Source organism: Zootoca vivipara, chromosome 12 (assembly GCF_963506605.1).
Source record: "Zootoca vivipara chromosome 12, rZooViv1.1, whole genome shotgun sequence".
Taxonomy (NCBI): Eukaryota; Metazoa; Chordata; class Lepidosauria; order Squamata; family Lacertidae; genus Zootoca; species Zootoca vivipara.
Genome location: NC_083287.1, coordinates 55,959,571 through 55,979,616, shown reverse-complemented (window position 1 = coordinate 55,979,616; position 20,046 = coordinate 55,959,571). Strand labels below are relative to the sequence as shown.

Genomic DNA, 20,046 nt, shown 5'->3' with positions numbered 1-20,046 from the left:
TTCACAACATAAAATTACAAAATGATGGATGAAGTGGTTGCTCCCTTCATAATATTACCTTCACACACCCTTATTATGCATCACAACACATTCTTTGAAAGGAAGCAGTAGCATTTTCTTCCATTGCATCATCTCCCTTCTCAGGCCTTGCCTCGCTGTCCCCTCCCCTTTCTCCTTCCTCCCAGTACCCCAGCTGGTGCCATCCAAGGTCTGTTTCCTCTCTCCGCTCGTTGCATGAAATTCTTTGGGCACCCTCCTGTCATTGCCTGTTGTCTGGACTGTCACTGTTTCCTGTCTGGCTTCCGCTCTCCAGTCAATTGAGGATGCTTTTGCTGAACTCTTTTCTTTCCGTGGCTCCGCATGTGTGCGCCCTGTGCTTACCATGCCTTTTATGTCCTTAAACTGAGACCACAGCATGCTTTACACCAGCCCTCCCACCCCTGGTGCCCTCCAGGTGTTCTGGACTACAACTCCCACCGGCTCCAGCCAGCATGGGGTGGTTGGCAGGAGTTATAGTCCAAAATATCTGGGGGGCGCCAGGTTGAAGAAGGCTAGAATCATAGAGTTGTAGCATTGAAAGGGACCACAAGGGTCAGCTAGCCCAGCCCCATGATGCTTTGCTCCATTCCATGCAAGTTTATAAACTTAAGCTCATAAATCCTTTGCCCACCCTTTCCCCTCTTTCCTAAGTTGAGTACAGTAAATAATAATTCCTAACTTCCCCGTCTCCTGTTTCTTCCCTCTTTTTCGGCTTACGCAATAATGCTCAAGGCCCTGTCTTTAGAGAACCCTTATTTATATAACCTTTCTTTAAAAGTAAACATACATCTTGTGTCAGGATGTATAACTTGTCTCTTCTGGTGAGCCTAGCCATGTCTCGCCCGAGAGCGCCTGAATTGTGTTGCCCGTGAGGGAAAATACCTAATATTAGCTTCCAAAACCAAAACAGGTTGGTGAGCCCTTGGGGAAGGCGGCCGGGGGAGGGGGGCTCGGAGTGGGGAGAGGGCAGTGGGGAACTTCAAGGGAAGTGAAATATTGCAGGCTCCATAGCAAAGCTCTTGCCTTGATCTCTTTCTGAAGGGAACTCCGGTGTTTGCAGTGTAGATTTTGTTTGCACTGTCTCCCTGCTTGTGTCTGACAGGTGAGAATCTAACCAGCTTACTGGGCCCAAACCGAAAGGTTTGCCATTGCGCAGAGTAAGTGGTACAAGGTGGAGGGCCTCAGGTGAGAGAGGCTCACAATTGCGTCTAAAGATTTTGCAAGCTGCTAGGAACTGTCGTCAGCTGAAACGCATATTCAGGGTGCGAAAGCTGGACTGCATTTCTGCATGCCCATTTTGGGCTGCTGTGGGAGGCGCAACAAGGCAGATGTGGCTGCTTACAATGCCAGCTTTTTATGTAGCACTTGAGACATCTTCAGGTATGTACCCTGCAGTTCTTACAACAACCCTACAAGGTAGGCCAGTGGTATGATCCCCTTGTTAAACAGACTGGTGGTGATGATGGCGGCGGCATGCCTAAGGCCAAGCTGTATGATCATGGCAGAGGGGAGGTCTGAGCTGGGGGTTTCCTGGTTCACAGTTTCCTGGTCTCTGCAGTTGTTGTGGGACACTAACCAGGAGAGGCCAGTTCTTGTTAGTTCTTAGGCTACATGATTTGCCTGTGTCCCCAACATGGGATAGTGGAATGGGCTGCAGAGAGAAAATAAATGTGAACCGAATGAAATGAGTTAGTAGAGTATATAGTATATTTTACGGAGTAGCTGAACCCAGTCAATGCATTCCAAATGTATTGCGTGTCTGTCCTAGTAATGGGCAGATGGGCTGATATGCACCTACTTATTATCTACGGACATGCTTGGGGTTTCTCTAATGCTTAAGTTGCAGTCTTTGTGCCTATGACAATTGGAAAAAAGTATTTTGAAAGGTACAGTCTTTCATGATCTTTAAACTGGTGGCTTCCTGACATTTTCTTCTTCTTTTCTCTCTCTCAGCCACCAGAGTAGTATCAGCAGGTATAAAGCAATAGGAGAAAATGTTACCTTTGAAAGGCTAAGGGGATAGCTTTTGGTTGATAAGATACCCCATTTTGAGACTTGGACAGACCAAAATAAGGTTTATCTGGTCCCTTGCTTGCTTCACTCTGGATTATTTTACTACTTGATACTGAACCCTTTAAGGGACGCGGGTGGCGCTGTGGGTTAAACCACAGAGCCTAGGGTTTGCCGATCAGAAGGTCGGCGGTTCGAATCCCCGCGACGGGGTGAGCTCCCATTGCTCTGTCCCTGCTCCTGCCAACCTAGCAGTTTGAAAGCACATCAAAGTACAAGTAGATAAATAGGTACCGTTCCAGCGGGAAGGTAAACAGTGTTTCCAGGTGCTGCTCTGGTTCGCCAGAAGAGGCTTAGTCATGCTGGCCACATGACCCGGAAGCTGTATGCTAGCTCCCTCGGCCAGTAAAGCAAGATGAGCGCCGCAACCCCAGAATCGTCCGCGACTGGACCTAACGGTCAGGGGTCCCTTTACCCTTTACCTTTACTGAACCCTTTAGTAGATTAATGCTGTCAGAGAAAAGAGGAGGAAGTGTGTTCATCTGAGGGATCTGGTGTGAAGGATCCTGGGTGGGTCAAGGGTTGGACTGGGGTGATCTCATTCTTTCTCGGCCTGCTGGTTCTAGAATTTTGGGAATACCTCTTGCGGTCCGCTCTCTTCCTTCTTACTAATTTCCTCCTTTCTTGAGGCAAAATGAGATCAGTCCTGGAGGAGAGGAAAATATTACATCCGTGGGTGTAGCTATTTAGCTAGGTACTTTTGCCTCTGGATCTTAATGAGACACCTCTGTTTCATCAGACTTACTGCTGGGTGGATCTTTGCGGAAATACCTGGTGTATGGACCTAATAGATGTTGAGATGTTACTTTTCAGGGGAGAAGGGGTTGCCACAGACACATTGCTTGGGGCCTGCATTCTTCCAGGTACCTGGCTGCCTTGTCTGGGAACGTAAACTTGTGTTAGAATATTCTTCATTGTGAATCAGATGGTCTGGGGTGGAGAACTCATAGCCTGCATGTGTGGCCCTCAAGCTGATTTAATGCGGCCCCCAGCACCGTCCAGCTCTCCAAATGCCACATGCCTTCTCTTAGTTATCAGGTCTGCTGCTGGCTTGGATGAGAAGGATCAGAGAAGGAAGTGAGAGAGATGACAATAAAGAGAGAAATGCAGGGGAAAGCTGAAATTTTTTGGGAGGGATTAGCAAGGTGAAAAAAGGGGTAGGGGAGAGGTAAAAAGAACCCAATTATCTTGCAGGGAGCCATGAGTTGTTGGAGCCCAGAAGTCAAGAAGGAAGTGCAGTGTGAACCTGGGAAGTAGGAGGGCTGGTCCTTGCAGGGGCTTACTCTAATGGAGGCTAGCAGGCATCTGTTTTCCTGTGTTTGGGGGCTGGAAGGGATCAGTTCTCTAGAAATAAGAGGTGTGTGGGAAAGAAAGAGAGAGAGAGAGTGAGAGTGTGTGTGTCTGTGGAATGGTTCTCTACACTGCTGGCTCTGATCCTGTAGGCTGGTTACCCCTGAAGGAATTTGGTCCACGACTCTCAAAAGGTGCCTTACCTGAACATAAGGAGGCCCTGCTGGATCAGGCCAATGGCCCCATCTAGCCCACCATCCAGTTCTCAGAGTAGCCAACCAGATGTCTGTGGGAAACCAGCAAGCAGGATCTGAGCACAGGAGCCCTCTCCTCTCTCCTCCTGTGGCTTCCAACAGTTAGCATTCAGAAGCAATGCTGGCACCAGCTGTGGACCAGTGCCCCATATTCGCTTTTGCATAAGAGTGAAGCAGTGTTGGCTTCTGGAGCCCATTTTAAGTCTGCAATCTTCTTGTGCCTTTGTGGAGATCTTGCAAGCTTAGTATTTTTTACTGATGTTGGGCTAAGTAGCTCATTCCGCGACATTGCCTAAGACTGCCCAATGATCTTGGAAGAGGCAGCACTTGAACTCAGCCGGCCATCGCAAGAGCCCAGCACTCTATTTCCAGCTCCATTCCAAGATGTATTGTCAGGATCCTTTAAAACTTGGAGCTGCATCTGGGCAAAGCAGGAACCAAGCAGAACCCCCCCCCCCCCCGGGCAGGAAGAGTACTTCTTTTGCATGCAGAAGCAACCCAGGTTCCATGTGTGACATCTCATCTTGAAGCATCTTTGATAACAAGTGAGGGGACGCTTCTGATCTGAGACCTTGGAGAACCACTTCCAGTTAGAGTTGATTCTTCTAACCAGATGGGCTGGTGGCCTAACTCCTATGAGGCAGCTACATGTAGAATCATAGAATTGTAGAGTTGCAAGGGTCCACAAGGGCCATCTAGCCTCAATGCCGGAATAATCCACTGCAAAGACACTTCCCTAACCATTTGTGCAGCCTGCAGTGGGACGATTGTGTTGTCCCGCTGTCTCGATCCTTAGCAAAGCAGGACTCTGGGGCATTTGAATATAGACTTTCTGCTGTTGGACCATGACCTGTGGGAAAAGAACTTGTGCAGGCGCCCCCTTCCATTTTCCTGCACGCAATCCTGGCGGGGCTGTAAACAACCCTTCAATCTCCACTCAGAAGGGGGTTGTGTCTAACTGAAATCCTTCAGCCAGATTAGACAAGGCTTACGGAGCGGTCAGATGGAGTCCCACCTGGACCCGCAGGGCTTGGGCTTGGAGAGGAGGGGCTGCCAAACCAAACAGAAACCAGCCAGGATTTCATCTTGCACAAAAGCGTTTGGGGGCCGCTGTGCATCTCTTCCCTTCCCCATTAACACATCATTGGGACGACATTATTTTTTCCCCTCCCACGGGGATAATAGCCAGCAAGTTGGTCTTTCCAAGTGGCTGAACGTCATAATTTGACATGTGCCGGCTAATCCTCTTACTCCATCCTTTATGTAATGCCAGGGGATTGCTTGGGGAGCAGGCGAAGCCTTATATCTCCCCCCCCCCTTCCTGGAAGCTGTGCTTGCTTTAACCTCAGAAAGTTTGGCCTTGGGTTGGTTCTTGATATGTGCTGCCCCTAACTTTTGACGGGGCAACAAGAGATTAACAGTCCGTCCCAATAAAGATGGCGTTTGAACTCTGCACTGACCAGATAAAGTAAGGCAGTTGTCGTGGAGGGATATCCAATTTATTGCATAAAATGATAAGGCTGTGCATGACGGGAGAAGGAATTGAAGAGAAGAAATTGCAAGCCGTAATATTTCTTCACCCCGCGACCCAACGAGAAGCAACTGGAGTTGCAGCTTCAGAAGCCAAACATTCCTTACTCTTAAGCAGGAATATTATCCTTTTCTTCCAACACAGACCCTTTTGTTAGGGTCTCATTTGTATAAATTTCCTTATTCCAAATTTCTGATCTAACTCGGCTTGAACATTTAAATTTCTCCAGTGCCCAGCAGAGGGTGCTGGTTATATTCTCTTGGTGAATGTATCCAAATCCCCATAGCAGAATGAGGACAACAGCTTCACAAGAGATTGGAAGAACTGAGCAGAAGTGCCTGAAATGTCTCCTTGCATCTCCTTTCCCCCGTCTCCGTGCAGTAATATGAATCTCATGCAGCCAACATTTATTTTTCCTCGCAGATTTTGGGGCTGGAAGTTTGATAGAGAGAAGCATTTGCATGCTTGAGATGAAAGATGGTGGGTGTCTAACAAAGTGCACTCTAACCTCAGGATGGGAGAGAGACTTTCTGCTGCCCACCAGGCCATGGCTTTTCCACCTGCCTTGGCACCCCCGCCCTCCCCCCCCCAAATCCCTGGGAGTCTTTCCCAGACCATGACTTTGAGAATAGCAGAAGCAAGGGAGAAGGGGAGTTCAGGGATATTTTTAAAGAACAGTTTTATAAGTTGTGTGTCTTTGTTTCTCCATCTGATCCTTTTACATGGTCTTCTAGGTTTTGTGGTATTTTATGCATTGTAGCTTGCCATTATTTTTATTGATTATAGTTTAGCAATTCTTTATTGTAATTGATAAGTGCAAACTGTTTATTATTTGCTGGTATTATTTTACCTTCAGGTAGGTAGCCGTGTTGGTCTGATGCAGTTGAAATAAATAAAAAAATTGTCCAGTAGCACCTTAGAGACCAACTAAGTTTGTTCTGGGTATAAGCTTTCGTGTGCATGCACACTTCTTCAGATACACACAATGTTTACTATTACATTCTAATGGATAATTGAATGTTGCTTTATTTGATATAAGTTGTTTATTTTAAAGTTATTGTCACTTTTTTGTATTGGATCAGATTGTTATTACGTGTCTGATCTTTGCTGTCTTATTTTGCTGTCTCTTCATCTTGTAAGCTGCCTTGTGTATAGTAATAGAGAAAGGCGGTACACAAATTGAAAATGAAATGAAATTTTCATGGCACTCTCAAAGAACTGGCACATAGGTTACTCTAGTGCTTGAGACTGAAATTGGTAAAATCGCCATCATTCAAAGGCACATGCTGCTCAGATCCTGAAGGTAGCATATAGTCATCCCATCTAGCAGCCATTGATAGCTTTATTATCTCTGAATTTATATAATCCCCCTTTTAAATCCTACCAGTAAGAATGTAAGGGGTCCATTGGTTACATAGAAGCTGCCTTGGACCAAGTCTTCCCATGGACATCTAGGTGGGCCCTGTGTGAACAGGATGCTGGACTAGGTGGTCCATTGGCCTGACCCAGCTCCCAGGCTGCTTCAAACCTGTTGGGAACGATCATAGATGTTTGGTTTCCCTCATCTCCTGATGAACAGCCCTGTGCTTTGAAACCTGTTGGAATTGGAACGTTATGATTTGAATTAATACACCCATCTCCTGTGCCTGCTGGGTTTTCCATTTTATTCCTCTTTCGCTCAGCCCATTCCCAGAGTAACATATTCTGCAGCTTGTCCCTGGTGTTGGGATGTGGGTCCTGGGACTGAGGCATGACTTTTAAAAAATAATTTTAAAAATCCTAATCAGTGGCTATTGGATCAGAGTATTGAAGGACACAGCCTCATCCTCAAGTAACCAGCCTTTCTTTAGAGGTCTGGCTGCAGCAAGACAGATCTGTACGCTGCACTGCCTTGGTTCTGCTGCCTCCTTGAGGCATTTTCTTTTGCAGCAGCAAGAGATGGGGCGCTGAGCAGGCCGAACCATCTGTCCAACCCTCCTCTGGCGGCCTTTATCGGTGTGCCCTTACGCGTGAAATCATGCGACTGCACGTTTCTGAGGCATGCCTTTGGGGGGGAAAGTGATTAGGCTTAATATATTGGCCCCATCTTCCTTGCTCGAGATTATCTGTTTTAGGGCATGCTGCGGCTCCAAGGGTTGTTTATATAAAAACAAAACCCAATCCTTTGATCCTTTAGCCAGATGTAAGTACCATCTAATCATTTGGGCCAGGATTACGGACTTTGGACATCTTGGTTTGTTTTGGGGCTCTTAAAAACCAGGTTCTTAAAATAAAAGGAGTTTTTAAATAGTTGGAAGGGGTGTGGGTGTTGGGAGGGGAGGGGAGGGGAAGGAAAGCTAAAATGTTTAACTGCTGCGCAATGTGCAGGGAGCCAGTACTCCAAATTGCAGAGACACAAAGGCAATCACCACCACCTCTGGCTCAAGTGCTGCAAAGTTGCGGGCGGGGAGAGCTGTGGGCAGCTGTGCTGAGCCACATCTGGCCTCGTGGACATTGGTAATGGCCCGGTTGATTTCCATTTATCCATGAGCTGAATCCTTTTGTGCAGGGAGCCTCACTCCTCTCCGTTAGCTTGAGGGGGAATTGTAAGCGAGAAGAGCGAAGGGAAGCCCCACACCCCTCTGGGAGATGGGATGGAGCAAGCTGCCTTTCTTGGGGCCTGTTTTTTATTTAGCTCTTGTCTGTGCAGCTGGGGCTGCTTTTTGAAGACAGTTGGGTCCTTTGATGGGGTTTCCTCAGCCCTGTTCTGCAGATAAGCTGTTTTGATTTATGCAAGCATCCCTGTTCCCAGATGCTGTCATTCAGAATGGAGTCTTCTTTCCCATTGGAATAGCTGGATTAGATCTCCGCAAAGCCTGTTTTCAGTGTGTGTAAAAGCGTCTAATTTATGCGAATCCAGCTCTTTAAAGCCCTTGAAATGGCAGTGCCGTGTGGCACCAGCGGAGAGCTCGCTTTGCCACCTTGTAAATTCAACTGCTTGATGTCCCTGAGAAAGAGGCAGAGGTGTAGCTGGGGGGGCGGGGCGGGGGGCACTGGGTGGCACACTGTGGGGGTGGCACTTACCGCAGGGCCTGCAGCATGCCCAAGCCAAGTGTCTCTCCTGCCTAGCTACACTGCTGGAAAAGAGGCGGCTGGAATGCGACCAACCCACTTTGCAAAATGCGCCGTTGGGGCCACCTGAGAATGCTGGAGGCGACAGCCTCTTATCGGAAGCCGCAGCCCTTTTGAACACTGGCTGCCTTTGTGGGGGCCATGTCGAGAGGCAGCCAAATAAGGGCACCTTCCAAAAGGTGCACATCAGAGGAAGGTTTTAACAAATCTGTCTCCCTTGAGTTTCCTTTGTCAGGTGTGTAAACCTGACTAGTACCACACTGCCATCTGTTCCCTAGCTTCATAGGGAAAGCTGGGCCAAGAGAGATTAATGTTGCATATGTGCCATAGTGGCGTAAGCTCCTGCTTTGGTCTTGCAGCAGGAAGATCTGCCACCAATAAGCAGTGTTTGAAATTAGCCAGGAGCCAGGCACATTTTGCTCCTGGCCTTTGACCACTTGCGACCCAAGTGAAAATGCCAGGATGGCGCCTAACATCGCCATCATCTGTTTTCACACACTAATACCCCATCCTGTAGAATTCTAGTGCAGGAACCTGTTTCCCTATATGTAGTTGTTGGACGACCACTCCCATCACCCCTGGCCATTGTGCCATGCTCTCTGGACCAGTCAGGAGTCCAGCTACACTTGGAAGGCCACAGCCCCCTCCCCATTCTAAATTATCTGTGTTTACCGCTTTGCTGTATTTTGAATTGTTTTCATTTGTTTTTAAACAGTACGCCACCTTGATATTACTTTTGCTCAGAAAGGCAAGATGTACTTAAGCAAGTACTATGCTGCTTTTCCTTGTATTTTAAACTTCTTTTCAGGCTTTATTTTAATCATTGTATTTTTGCTCTTTAAATATGAATTACAAGCCATTTGCAAGCCAGTCACGGTGCTGAGGTGGGATTGACCTTCACAAATTCCCATATTTAGGCTCACAGGCTGCCAGTGTTATAAACCAGCCAGGTGCATTTTGCTACTCACGCAGGTCCAATTGTGACCACATGGAGACTTCCGGATGCCAGGTTGGCGACTGGGGAAAGCAAAATATCACTTAGAGAAGGATCTGAAATACTTTCCTTGAAGCTTGATTTTGTTTTATTTGATGTTTTAATGTCTTGTAAGCCACTTTCAGATTTGTCCTTTAAAATATAGCGCTATAAAAACAAAACTAAATGAATAACAACAACAACAACAACAACAACAACAACAAATCCCACTGCAAAGAAGGTGCCTAGGCATTCCATTGTGGCAACAGTAACCCAGGTTTAAGCTGCCATTTGGTGATAAGATTATATATCTGAGTTTCTAACACTGCAGGCTGCTACAGAACGTGCTGCTCTTTCTCCCTTGCTCCTTCCTTGCAAACTACTTTGCTGGGCAGTGAATACAGCCTGCCCCTATGGAACTGGGTGCAAGAATGGCATGGCTGGCTACTGGTAAAAACAGTTGGCTACCAAACTCAGTCAAAAGTTGCAGAGAATTCCCCACCCCTTTACAGGGAAGTGCACTTGAAGAGGCTTATGCAGCCTGAATGTTAAAACCTCGTGAAGAGTGAAAATGAAGGCAGCGAGATTCCTCCCAATTGATGAGACTGTCTCTGTCTTTTTAGGTACGTCAGCGACCGGCCCAGCTGCTGTGGTCGAGAATGGCGACCATGGAATAGAAGGCACCAGGAAAGGTAAGATTTTAATGGCCCTTGATGATGTAAGGGAAATATTGGAACCACATGGGCTTCTTCCCTCCTATCAAAAAACCCCCAGTCTGTTAGCCATAGCTGCTGAACAGTACACAAGGCAACCTTTAATACGAACAGGTATCTCACAAAAATGTATGGCACCATCAAACATCTAAGGGGAACCTAGATTATATCCCAAGAATTAAAACATTTGGAACTGTAAGGTACATGAACCAAATTCTGCATAGAGGTTAATGTTGCCCCCATATGTCACACCCCTGCACAGTTCAAAAGTTGTTATCAATATAATCTAGGTGAATCCTGATGGTGCCAAATGTGTTTTGGCTTGAGCAGTCTTCAGTGGCATTCTTTCCAAAAGAAGCAATGCTTTCTGCATGAGTCCCGGAGAGCAGTGGCAGTTAATGCATTAATGCTGCAGTAGCCTTTGGATTAAGCCAGCAAGTGGCTGAAGAGGGGTTTATTGCTGGGGAACTGCGGATCTGGGATTCTCCCTTATTTGGATTAAGCCTACAAGTGGCTGAAGTATTTGGCTTCTTTTCTCTCTCTTTTTTTGGGTTTTTGGAGCGAACTGTGGATTAAGCCTATAAGTGGCTGAAGAGTTGCGAGACTTGGTTTCTTTGTTTCAGGTTTCAAGGGTGCTTTGACTGCTGGAGGGATAAAGAAGGAACTTGCTAGAAGGGTTTGATTTAATGTAACTAGAAACTGCTGGTTCTCTGTCTCTGGGAGTGGAAAAGTACTGGAAAGACTTGAGGTTTCAGAGTAATCCACCCAGTGGCAGACGGAATAACTGTTGATTCTAGGTATTGGAATTTATTACAGCGCCATCTGGGGGTGGTTGGGTTATTGCAGGTTAACTGTAGGAATTTATTAATACTGGTCCCCCTAGTGGTGAAGAGGGGAATTTCCCCTCTTTCCTGTTTTTTGTAGAAGAATGGCTGGTAAAGAAGAAAGGAAGGCAGCAAGCACACCAAAAGATAGAAGAGGTTCAAAGCAAGAAGAAGTCAAGGATTTAGAAGCTCTATGGCAAAAAATTAAAGATGAATTTAAACACAATGAACAACGAATGGATAAAAAATTGGGAGAGATCGATAAGAAGATTGAAGGAGCTGTGGGAGAATTATCAACTCAAATAAAAGATTTGTCGGTGAGATCCAAAACAATGGAAGAAACAATCAAGAAGACCCAAAAGGAGGTAAAGGAGGTTAAAAAAGAGACTGACAAAGTGAAAGATAGTATGAAGAAAATGGACCGGGCACATGAACAAATGCTTGATAATTTGGCATTAATTGAAATGAAGCAAAGGCAATTGAATTTGAAATTAAGGGGTATCCCTGAAGAATCGGGAGAAGATATTAAGTCAAGGATAATTGCCGAATTGGCGAAATGGATGGGAAAGACGGATGAAGAAGTGAGCCAGACAATTGTGAATGTATTCAGAATTAAGGTAAAATCAGCAAAGGCCAAGGCAAGGAAAGCACCTGGTGATTGCGTGGTGGTTCTCAATACAATGGAGATGAAAAATGAGATTTTAAGTTTGAGCTTCACCAACAAGCTAATCATCGGAGGCAAGCCTATAATCGTGTTTAAAGAAATTCCTGGAAGATTTTTGAAAAAACGCGACAATTATAAAGCAATGGTGGCCCTGCTTAGGAAAAATGGAATCCAGCATAGATGGGAATACCCCGAAGGAATAATGTTTTTTTATAAAGAGAAAAGACATGTGCTGAGAAGTATGCATGATATTGGGAAATTCTTGAGAAAGTACGAAAAATTCTTGGGAGAGCTGAGCCCAGACCTGGTTATCCTAGCTGAAGCGACTGCAGAAGAGGAAGAAGAACCAAAACCACAAAGAAGGAGAAGAAAGAAAAAAGAAGGAGAGGAAGAGAAATCAGAAGAAGAATAGGAAAAAGAGGAAGAGGATAAAGAGTCAGAGAGTGAAGAAGAGGAAGAAGATAAAGATTTAAGTAAAGAACCCGACCAAGACTAGGTAAAATCCTATCTTCCTGATATTAGGAAGTAAAATGGCATCATTGAAGATACATACTTGGAATGTACATGGATTGAATAATAAAGTGAAAAGAAATAAAATTGATCATATTTTGAAGAAGAAAAATTTGGATATAATCTGTCTTCAGGAAACACATGTGGCGAAAAAACACAACTATATTCTTAGAAATAAAAGGTTGGGTAAAGAATTTATAAATTCAGTAGAAAATAAAAAGAGAGGAGTGGTTTTGTACATAAAAGACAAATTGGACCCAAATCTGATGTTTAAAGATGAAGAAGGAAGAGTGATAGCGGTCCAAATATCGACCCAAGGAGAAAAAATGTTGGTGGTGGGAATTTATGCACCGAATGAAAACAAAGCGGAATTTTACAAGAATTTGGAAGAAAGGTTAGCAGAGTATATGGACCAAAAGATAGTGCTTATGGGTGATTTCAATGGAGTGACAGTACCAGAATTGGACAGGACAAAGAAAAGGAAGAATGAAGGCAAGTTACCAAAATCCTTCTTTGAATTGGTAGAAAACCTGGGCCTAGTGGATATTTGGAGGTTAAAGCATCCTACGCTTAAACAGTTTACATTCTTTTCAGAACCAAATCAAAGTTCTGGAAGAATAGATCATATATGGATCTCCAAGGAACTAGTACCCAGGGTGAGTAAAATAGAGATAATACCACGAACATTATCAGATCACAATTCAATATTTATGGAAATGAAAAGCAAAGATCAGAATTCCTTTAGGTGGAGAATGAATGAGGAGCTTTTCGAAGATAAAGAGGTGGTAGAAAAAGCTAAGAATATCCTGAAAGATTATTTTCATTGGAATCTACATAAAGACACTGGACTTGATATGGTATGGGATGCAAGTAAAGCAGTAATGAGAGGCTTTCTAATACAGCAAAACAGTTTCCTGAAACGAAAGAAAGAAAAGAAGAAGGAGGAAATCCTGAAGTGCCTCATGGAAAATGAGAAAAACCTGATAGATAAACCAGAGAATCAACAAATCAAATATAACATAAAGATGTTACAGACACAATTCTCTATGTTGATCAGTCAGGAGATAGAATGGAAAATAAAGCAGATGAGACAAAAAAATTTTGAATCAGCGAATAAAACAGGAAAATTATTGGCATGGCAATTAAGGAAACGTCAAAATCAAAATATGATAGTGAAGATAAATATGGAAGGAAAAGTGACTGAGGAGCCAAAGGAAATAAAGAAAGCCTTTCAAAAGTTTTACAAAGAGTTGTATTGCAAAAAGAAAGAAGAGGAGAAGAAGATCAGTGATTATTTAAGCAAACATGGATTGAAACAAATCCCAGAAGAGGAAAGAAAGAAACTCAATAACAGGATAACAAGGCAAGAAGTACACCAGGCAATATCGAGAATGAAAGTAGGAAAAGCCCCAGGACCAGATGGATTATCAGCAAAATATTATAAAGTTTTAAACGGACAGCTGATACCGATTTTAGAAGAAGTGATGAATGATATTCTTGCAGGAGGAAAGATCCCAAATACATGGAAGGAAGCGTATATTACATTGATTCCAAAACCAGGAGCGGATGGATTAGAAGTCAGAAATTATAGACCAATTTCTTTATTGAACAACGATTATAAGCTGTTTGCAGACATTATGTCCAAGAGATTGAAAGAAGTTTTGAAGGAAATGATATATAAGGATCAAGCTGGTTTTCTTCCTGGTAGACAGTTAAAGGACAACGTCAGACATATAATAGATGTAATAGAATATCTGGAAACCAAGATAGATAAGCCAGCAGTATTAATGTTTGTGGATGCAGAGAAAGCATTTGACAATATATCTTGGCAGTTTATGAAGAAAAATCTGGAATCAATGGTTGGCAAAGATTCTTTTTTGAATGGGATTGAGGCAATATATTCAGAACAAAAAGCAAGATTGATAATTAATAACACATTAACGGAATATTTTGACATCACAAAAGGAACTAGACAGGGGTGTCCCTTATCCCCTTTATTATTCATCATGGTCCTGGAAGTACTATTGAATAGATTAAGAGATCTTCCAACTATTAGAGGAATTAAAGTAGGTGCAAAGCAATTTAAAGTGAAAGCCTTCGCGGATGATTTGGTCTTAACTCTAGAAAATCCTAATGAAAGTGTTGCAGCGGCTATAGAAGAAATTGAGAAATTTGGACAATTAGCAGGATTTAAATTAAATAGACAGAAAACAAAGGTGATGGCAATGAATATGACGAAAGAGGAAAAGCAAGAGTTACATCTAAAATATGGGTTTGATGTGGCAAAAAAAGTAAAATACCTTGGAATATGGATGACAGCAAAGAACATTAATTTATATAGTGATAATTATGAACCAGTATGGAGAGAAATAAAGAAAGACCTGGAAAGATGGACTAATATGAACATGTCATTCTTAGGAAGAATAGCAGCAATTAAGATGAATCTCTTACCTAAAATGTTATTCTTATTTCAAACTATACCTGTGGTGAAGGGTACAAGACAATTTCAAGAATGGCAAAAGATTTTGTCAAGATTTCTCTGGCAGGGGAAAAAACCTAGAATAAAACATAAAATCTTGGTAGACAGAAAAGAAAGAGGTGGTTTCTCCCTGCCAGACTTAAGACTTTATTATGAAGCGTCTTGTATGTGTTGGATTAAAGAGTGGATAACGTTGAAAAATACTGACCTGCTAGATTTGGAAGGTTTTAACAATAGATTTGGGTGGCATGCATATTTATGTTATGACAAAAAGAAGTCTCATACTGGGTTTACCAACCATGTGATAAGAAGATCTCTGTACGAGGTGTGGGAAAGAAATAAAATGCTGTTAGAGACCAAAAAACCATGGTGGGTTTCACCAGCAGAGGTATTAACAGTGAAGAAAGTAAATATGGAGGGGAGGTGGGCCACTTATGAGGAAATTTTGATAAGAACTGATAAAGGATGGAGACTTAAACCCTATGAAGAAATTAAAGGAGTTTTAACAGGATGGATTCAATACCATCAAATAAATGATGTTCTTAGGGAAGATAGGAAAATAGGTTTTGAGGATAAAAGGTCCAAATTCCAAATAGAAGTGCTAGAAGGCAAAACAAAGCTTCTGTCAAAAATGTATAATTTGTTATTAGAATGGTATACGAAGGATGAGTTGACAAAAGATGTGATGATCAAGTGGGCAAAAGATTTTGGGCACAATATTGATTATGACGCGTGGTTGAAATTATGGACTCAAACGTTGAGTTTTACAGCATGCACTGCTTTGAAAGAAAATGTGTATAAGATGATGTACAGATGGTATTTAACACCAGTTAAATTAGCCAAAATGTATAGAATGAGTGACAAAACTTGCTGGAAATGTAAAGAGAGAGATGGTGAATTTTATCATATGTGGTGGACATGCGATAAGGTAAAAAGATTTTGGGAGATGTTATATAATGAGTTGAAAAAGATGTTTAGATATACTTTCCCAAAAAAACCCGAAGCATTTTTACTAGGAATAATGGGAGGAGAGATTAGAAAAGAAGATCAAGTATTGTTTATGTATGCGACAACCGCGGCTAGGACTTTGTTAGCCCAAAAATGGAAATTACAAGAAATTCCAACGATTGAGGAGTGGCAGATTAAAATGATGGACTATGCTGAACTCGCAAGGATGACTTGCAAGATCCGCGACCAGGGGGAGACAAGGTTTCAAAAAGACTGGAGTAAATATGTGGATTATATGGAGAAAAACTGTAGATCTTTAAAAACACTTGCAGGATTGAAATAAATCCTATGAATTGACCAAACAGTCAAAAAGGAACTGCAAAAATGTAGTAAACAAGAAACCCGCAGGAAGGGAGGGGGGGAAGTCGTAGCTCGGCAGAGCAAAATGTTAGATGAAAATTTATAATGTTGTGTATAAAAGAATGTTTTTTATTATTTTAATTGGATAAATTGGAAATTGAATAAAAAATTATTTTAAAAAAAAAAATATATAAAAACAAAACCCAATCCTTTGATCCTTTAGCCAGATGTAAGTACCATCTAATCATTTGGGCCAGGATTACGGACTTTGGACATCTTGGTTTGTTTTGGGGCTCTTAAAAACCAGGTTCTTAAAATAAAAGGAGTTTTTAAATAGTTGGAAGGGGTGTGGGTGTTGGGAGGGGAGGGGAGGGGAAGGAAAGCTAAAATGTTTAACTGCTGCGCAATGTGCAGGGAGCCAGTACTCCAAATTGCAGAGACACAAAGGCAATCACCACCACCTCTGGCTCAAGTGCTGCAAAGTTGCGGGCGGGGAGAGCTGTGGGCAGCTGTGCTGAGCCACATCTGGCCTCGTGGACATTGGTAATGGCCCGGTTGATTTCCATTTATCCATGAGCTGAATCCTTTTGTGCAGGGAGCCTCACTCCTCTCCGTTAGCTTGAGGGGGAATTGTAAGCGAGAAGAGCGAAGGGAAGCCCCACACCCCTCTGGGAGATGGGATGGAGCAAGCTGCCTTTCTTGGGGCCTGTTTTTTATTTAGCTCTTGTCTGTGCAGCTGGGGCTGCTTTTTGAAGACAGTTGGGTCCTTTGATGGGGTTTCCTCAGCCCTGTTCTGCAGATAAGCTGTTTTGATTTATGCAAGCATCCCTGTTCCCAGATGCTGTCATTCAGAATGGAGTCTTCTTTCCCATTGGAATAGCTGGATTAGATCTCCGCAAAGCCTGTTTTCAGTGTGTGTAAAAGCGTCTAATTTATGCGAATCCAGCTCTTTAAAGCCCTTGAAATGGCAGTGCCGTGTGGCACCAGCGGAGAGCTCGCTTTGCCACCTTGTAAATTCAACTGCTTGATGTCCCTGAGAAAGAGGCAGAGGTGTAGCTGGGGGGGCGGGGCGGGGGGCACTGGGTGGCACACTGTGGGGGTGGCACTTACCGCAGGGCCTGCAGCATGCCCAAGCCAAGTGTCTCTCCTGCCTAGCTACACTGCTGGAAAAGAGGCGGCTGGAATGCGACCAACCCACTTTGCAAAATGCGCCGTTGGGGCCACCTGAGAATGCTGGAGGCGACAGCCTCTTATCGGAAGCCGCAGCCCTTTTGAACACTGGCTGCCTTTGTGGGGGCCATGTCGAGAGGCAGCCAAATAAGGGCACCTTCCAAAAGGTGCACATCAGAGGAAGGTTTTAACAAATCTGTCTCCCTTGAGTTTCCTTTGTCAGGTGTGTAAACCTGACTAGTACCACACTGCCATCTGTTCCCTAGCTTCATAGGGAAAGCTGGGCCAAGAGAGATTAATGTTGCATATGTGCCATAGTGGCGTAAGCTCCTGCTTTGGTCTTGCAGCAGGAAGATCTGCCACCAATAAGCAGTGTTTGAAATTAGCCAGGAGCCAGGCACATTTTGCTCCTGGCCTTTGACCACTTGCGACCCAAGTGAAAATGCCAGGATGGCGCCTAACATCGCCATCATCTGTTTTCACACACTAATACCCCATCCTGTAGAATTCTAGTGCAGGAACCTGTTTCCCTATATGTAGTTGTTGGACGACCACTCCCATCACCCCTGGCCATTGTGCCATGCTCTCTGGACCAGTCAGGAGTCCAGCTACACTTGGAAGGCCACAGCCCCCTCCCCATTCTAAATTATCTGTGTTTACCGCTTTGCTGTATTTTGAATTGTTTTCATTTGTTTTTAAACAGTACGCCACCTTGATATTACTTTTGCTCAGAAAGGCAAGATGTACTTAAGCAAGTACTATGCTGCTTTTCCTTGTATTTTAAACTTCTTTTCAGGCTTTATTTTAATCATTGTATTTTTGCTCTTTAAATATGAATTACAAGCCATTTGCAAGCCAGTCACGGTGCTGAGGTGGGATTGACCTTCACAAATTCCCATATTTAGGCTCACAGGCTGCCAGTGTTATAAACCAGCCAGGTGCATTTTGCTACTCACGCAGGTCCAATTGTGACCACATGGAGACTTCCGGATGCCAGGTTGGCGACTGGGGAAAGCAAAATATCACTTAGAGAAGGATCTGAAATACTTTCCTTGAAGCTTGATTTTGTTTTATTTGATGTTTTAATGTCTTGTAAGCCACTTTCAGATTTGTCCTTTAAAATATAGCGCTATAAAAACAAAACTAAATGAATAACAACAACAACAACAACAACAACAACAACAAATCCCACTGCAAAGAAGGTGCCTAGGCATTCCATTGTGGCAACAGTAACCCAGGTTTAAGCTGCCATTTGGTGATAAGATTATATATCTGAGTTTCTAACACTGCAGGCTGCTACAGAACGTGCTGCTCTTTCTCCCTTGCTCCTTCCTTGCAAACTACTTTGCTGGGCAGTGAATACAGCCTGCCCCTATGGAACTGGGTGCAAGAATGGCATGGCTGGCTACTGGTAAAAACAGTTGGCTACCAAACTCAGTCAAAAGTTGCAGAGAATTCCCCACCCCTTTACAGGGAAGTGCACTTGAAGAGGCTTATGCAGCCTGAATGTTAAAACCTCGTGAAGAGTGAAAATGAAGGCAGCGAGATTCCTCCCAATTGATGAGACTGTCTCTGTCTTTTTAGGTACGTCAGCGACCGGCCCAGCTGCTGTGGTCGAGAATGGCGACCATGGAATAGAAGGCACCAGGAAAGGTAAGATTTTAATGGCCCTTGATGATGTAAGGGAAATATTGGAACCACATGGGCTTCTTCCCTCCTATCAAAAAACCCCCAGTCTGTTAGCCATAGCTGCTGAACAGTACACAAGGCAACCTTTAATACGAACAGGTATCTCACAAAAATGTATGGCACCATCAAACATCTAAGGGGAACCTAGATTATATCCCAAGAATTAAAACATTTGGAACTGTAAGGTACATGAACCAAATTCTGCATAGAGGTTAATGTTGCCCCCATATGTCACACCCCTGCACAGTTCAAAAGTTGTTATCAATATAATCTAGGTGAATCCTGATGGTGCCAAATGTGTTTTGGCTTGAGCAGTCTTCAGTGGCATTCTTTCCAAAAGAAGCAATGCTTTCTGCATGAGTCCCGGAGAGCAGTGGCAGTTAATGCATTAATGCTGCAGTAGCCTTTTCAGACACAATAATCTAAATTGATCTGTTTGTTGAGCCATATCTCCAAGATTGTAGCGGCATAAAAGAGTCCAATTATATACAATCTCAAGCCTTATTTTTTCCTGAAACCTGCAGCTCCTATCTTTGGAAGTGAGTGAGATATATACCTTATTCATTAGTTATATTAAAAAGTTCACTTGCCGCTTCACTTCTTGTGCTTTTGTTTAGTAGTCAGTGAAGAGGGTCTCTCTCTTTTTGGTTTGAGGTCTTCCCTCCTAGTCATTGCCCAGGGACCTAAGATTAGGGCTTTTTTGTGTTTTTTAAGCACAGGATTATATCTTTCCAGGAGCTCATTACTTGATGTAACCTTTTCCTTTTGCTGCAAAATGTTGTGTTTGTCTTGTCCTGTTGCTAGCATTTTGTGAAAGACATTTCTGACCCTAATAGGAGCCCCACCATCCATTAAGTTCTTCCTCTTCCCCTCCCACCAAACTGCTGTTCTGCTTCAGAACAACTTTTGTAAATCATTTTAGAAAATGCCATTGAGCATGAAGATGTTTCCAGGAGGCATCTTGTGGGCCTCACTGCCTCCGATCGCTGAGAGGTGTTGGGTTCAAACTGGCTTCTAGTGCCCCATTAAGAAGGATGCTTTTAAAATGTAACTCAGGCTGAACTCAGGGTTGCTTCTGTGCTGTTGGGTCACTTCCATCTCTGCCCCCACTCCGCTGCAAATTGGGAGAGTGCCTCTTCAGTGTGCAAGGAAGGGCCTCCCTTAGAAACAGCAGATGCTGTTCACCTGGGTGTGATTATGGCCTCTTAAATATGTTTGTGATCTGGAAGATGGGTATTCAGGCAACGTGCACATCCATGCCCTCTTTAACATTTTGGCTTGTCTAGTGGTTCTTTTTTCCATTATTTATTTTAAGGATTGATTTATTCCAACATATTTATGCTGCCTCACAGCGCAAAGCCCTGCCAATGTGGGTCACACAAGACAGTTAAAACAGAGCACCATTCTTTAAATATATGTAG

At 43.6% G+C, this 20,046-nt stretch overlaps 1 protein-coding gene across 14 annotated transcripts in view; it reads left to right on the top strand.

Annotated features, from left to right (window-relative positions):
• The window catches only part of LOC118091751 (serine/arginine repetitive matrix protein 2), a 198,911-nt gene that overhangs the window by 56,858 nt on the left and 122,007 nt on the right, over positions 1–20,046 (top strand). For 12 of the 14 annotated variants that reach the window (XM_060281018.1, XM_060281023.1, XM_060281017.1 and 9 more), the window contains exon 4: positions 9,892–9,960. In XM_060281018.1, the coding sequence (XP_060137001.1) occupies positions 9,892–9,960 (69 nt within the window). Of the gene's footprint in view, positions 1–9,891; positions 9,961–18,111; positions 18,590–20,046 lie in introns of those variants that run through there. The other 2 variants (XM_060281021.1, XM_060281020.1) reach the window with 2 other exon arrangements.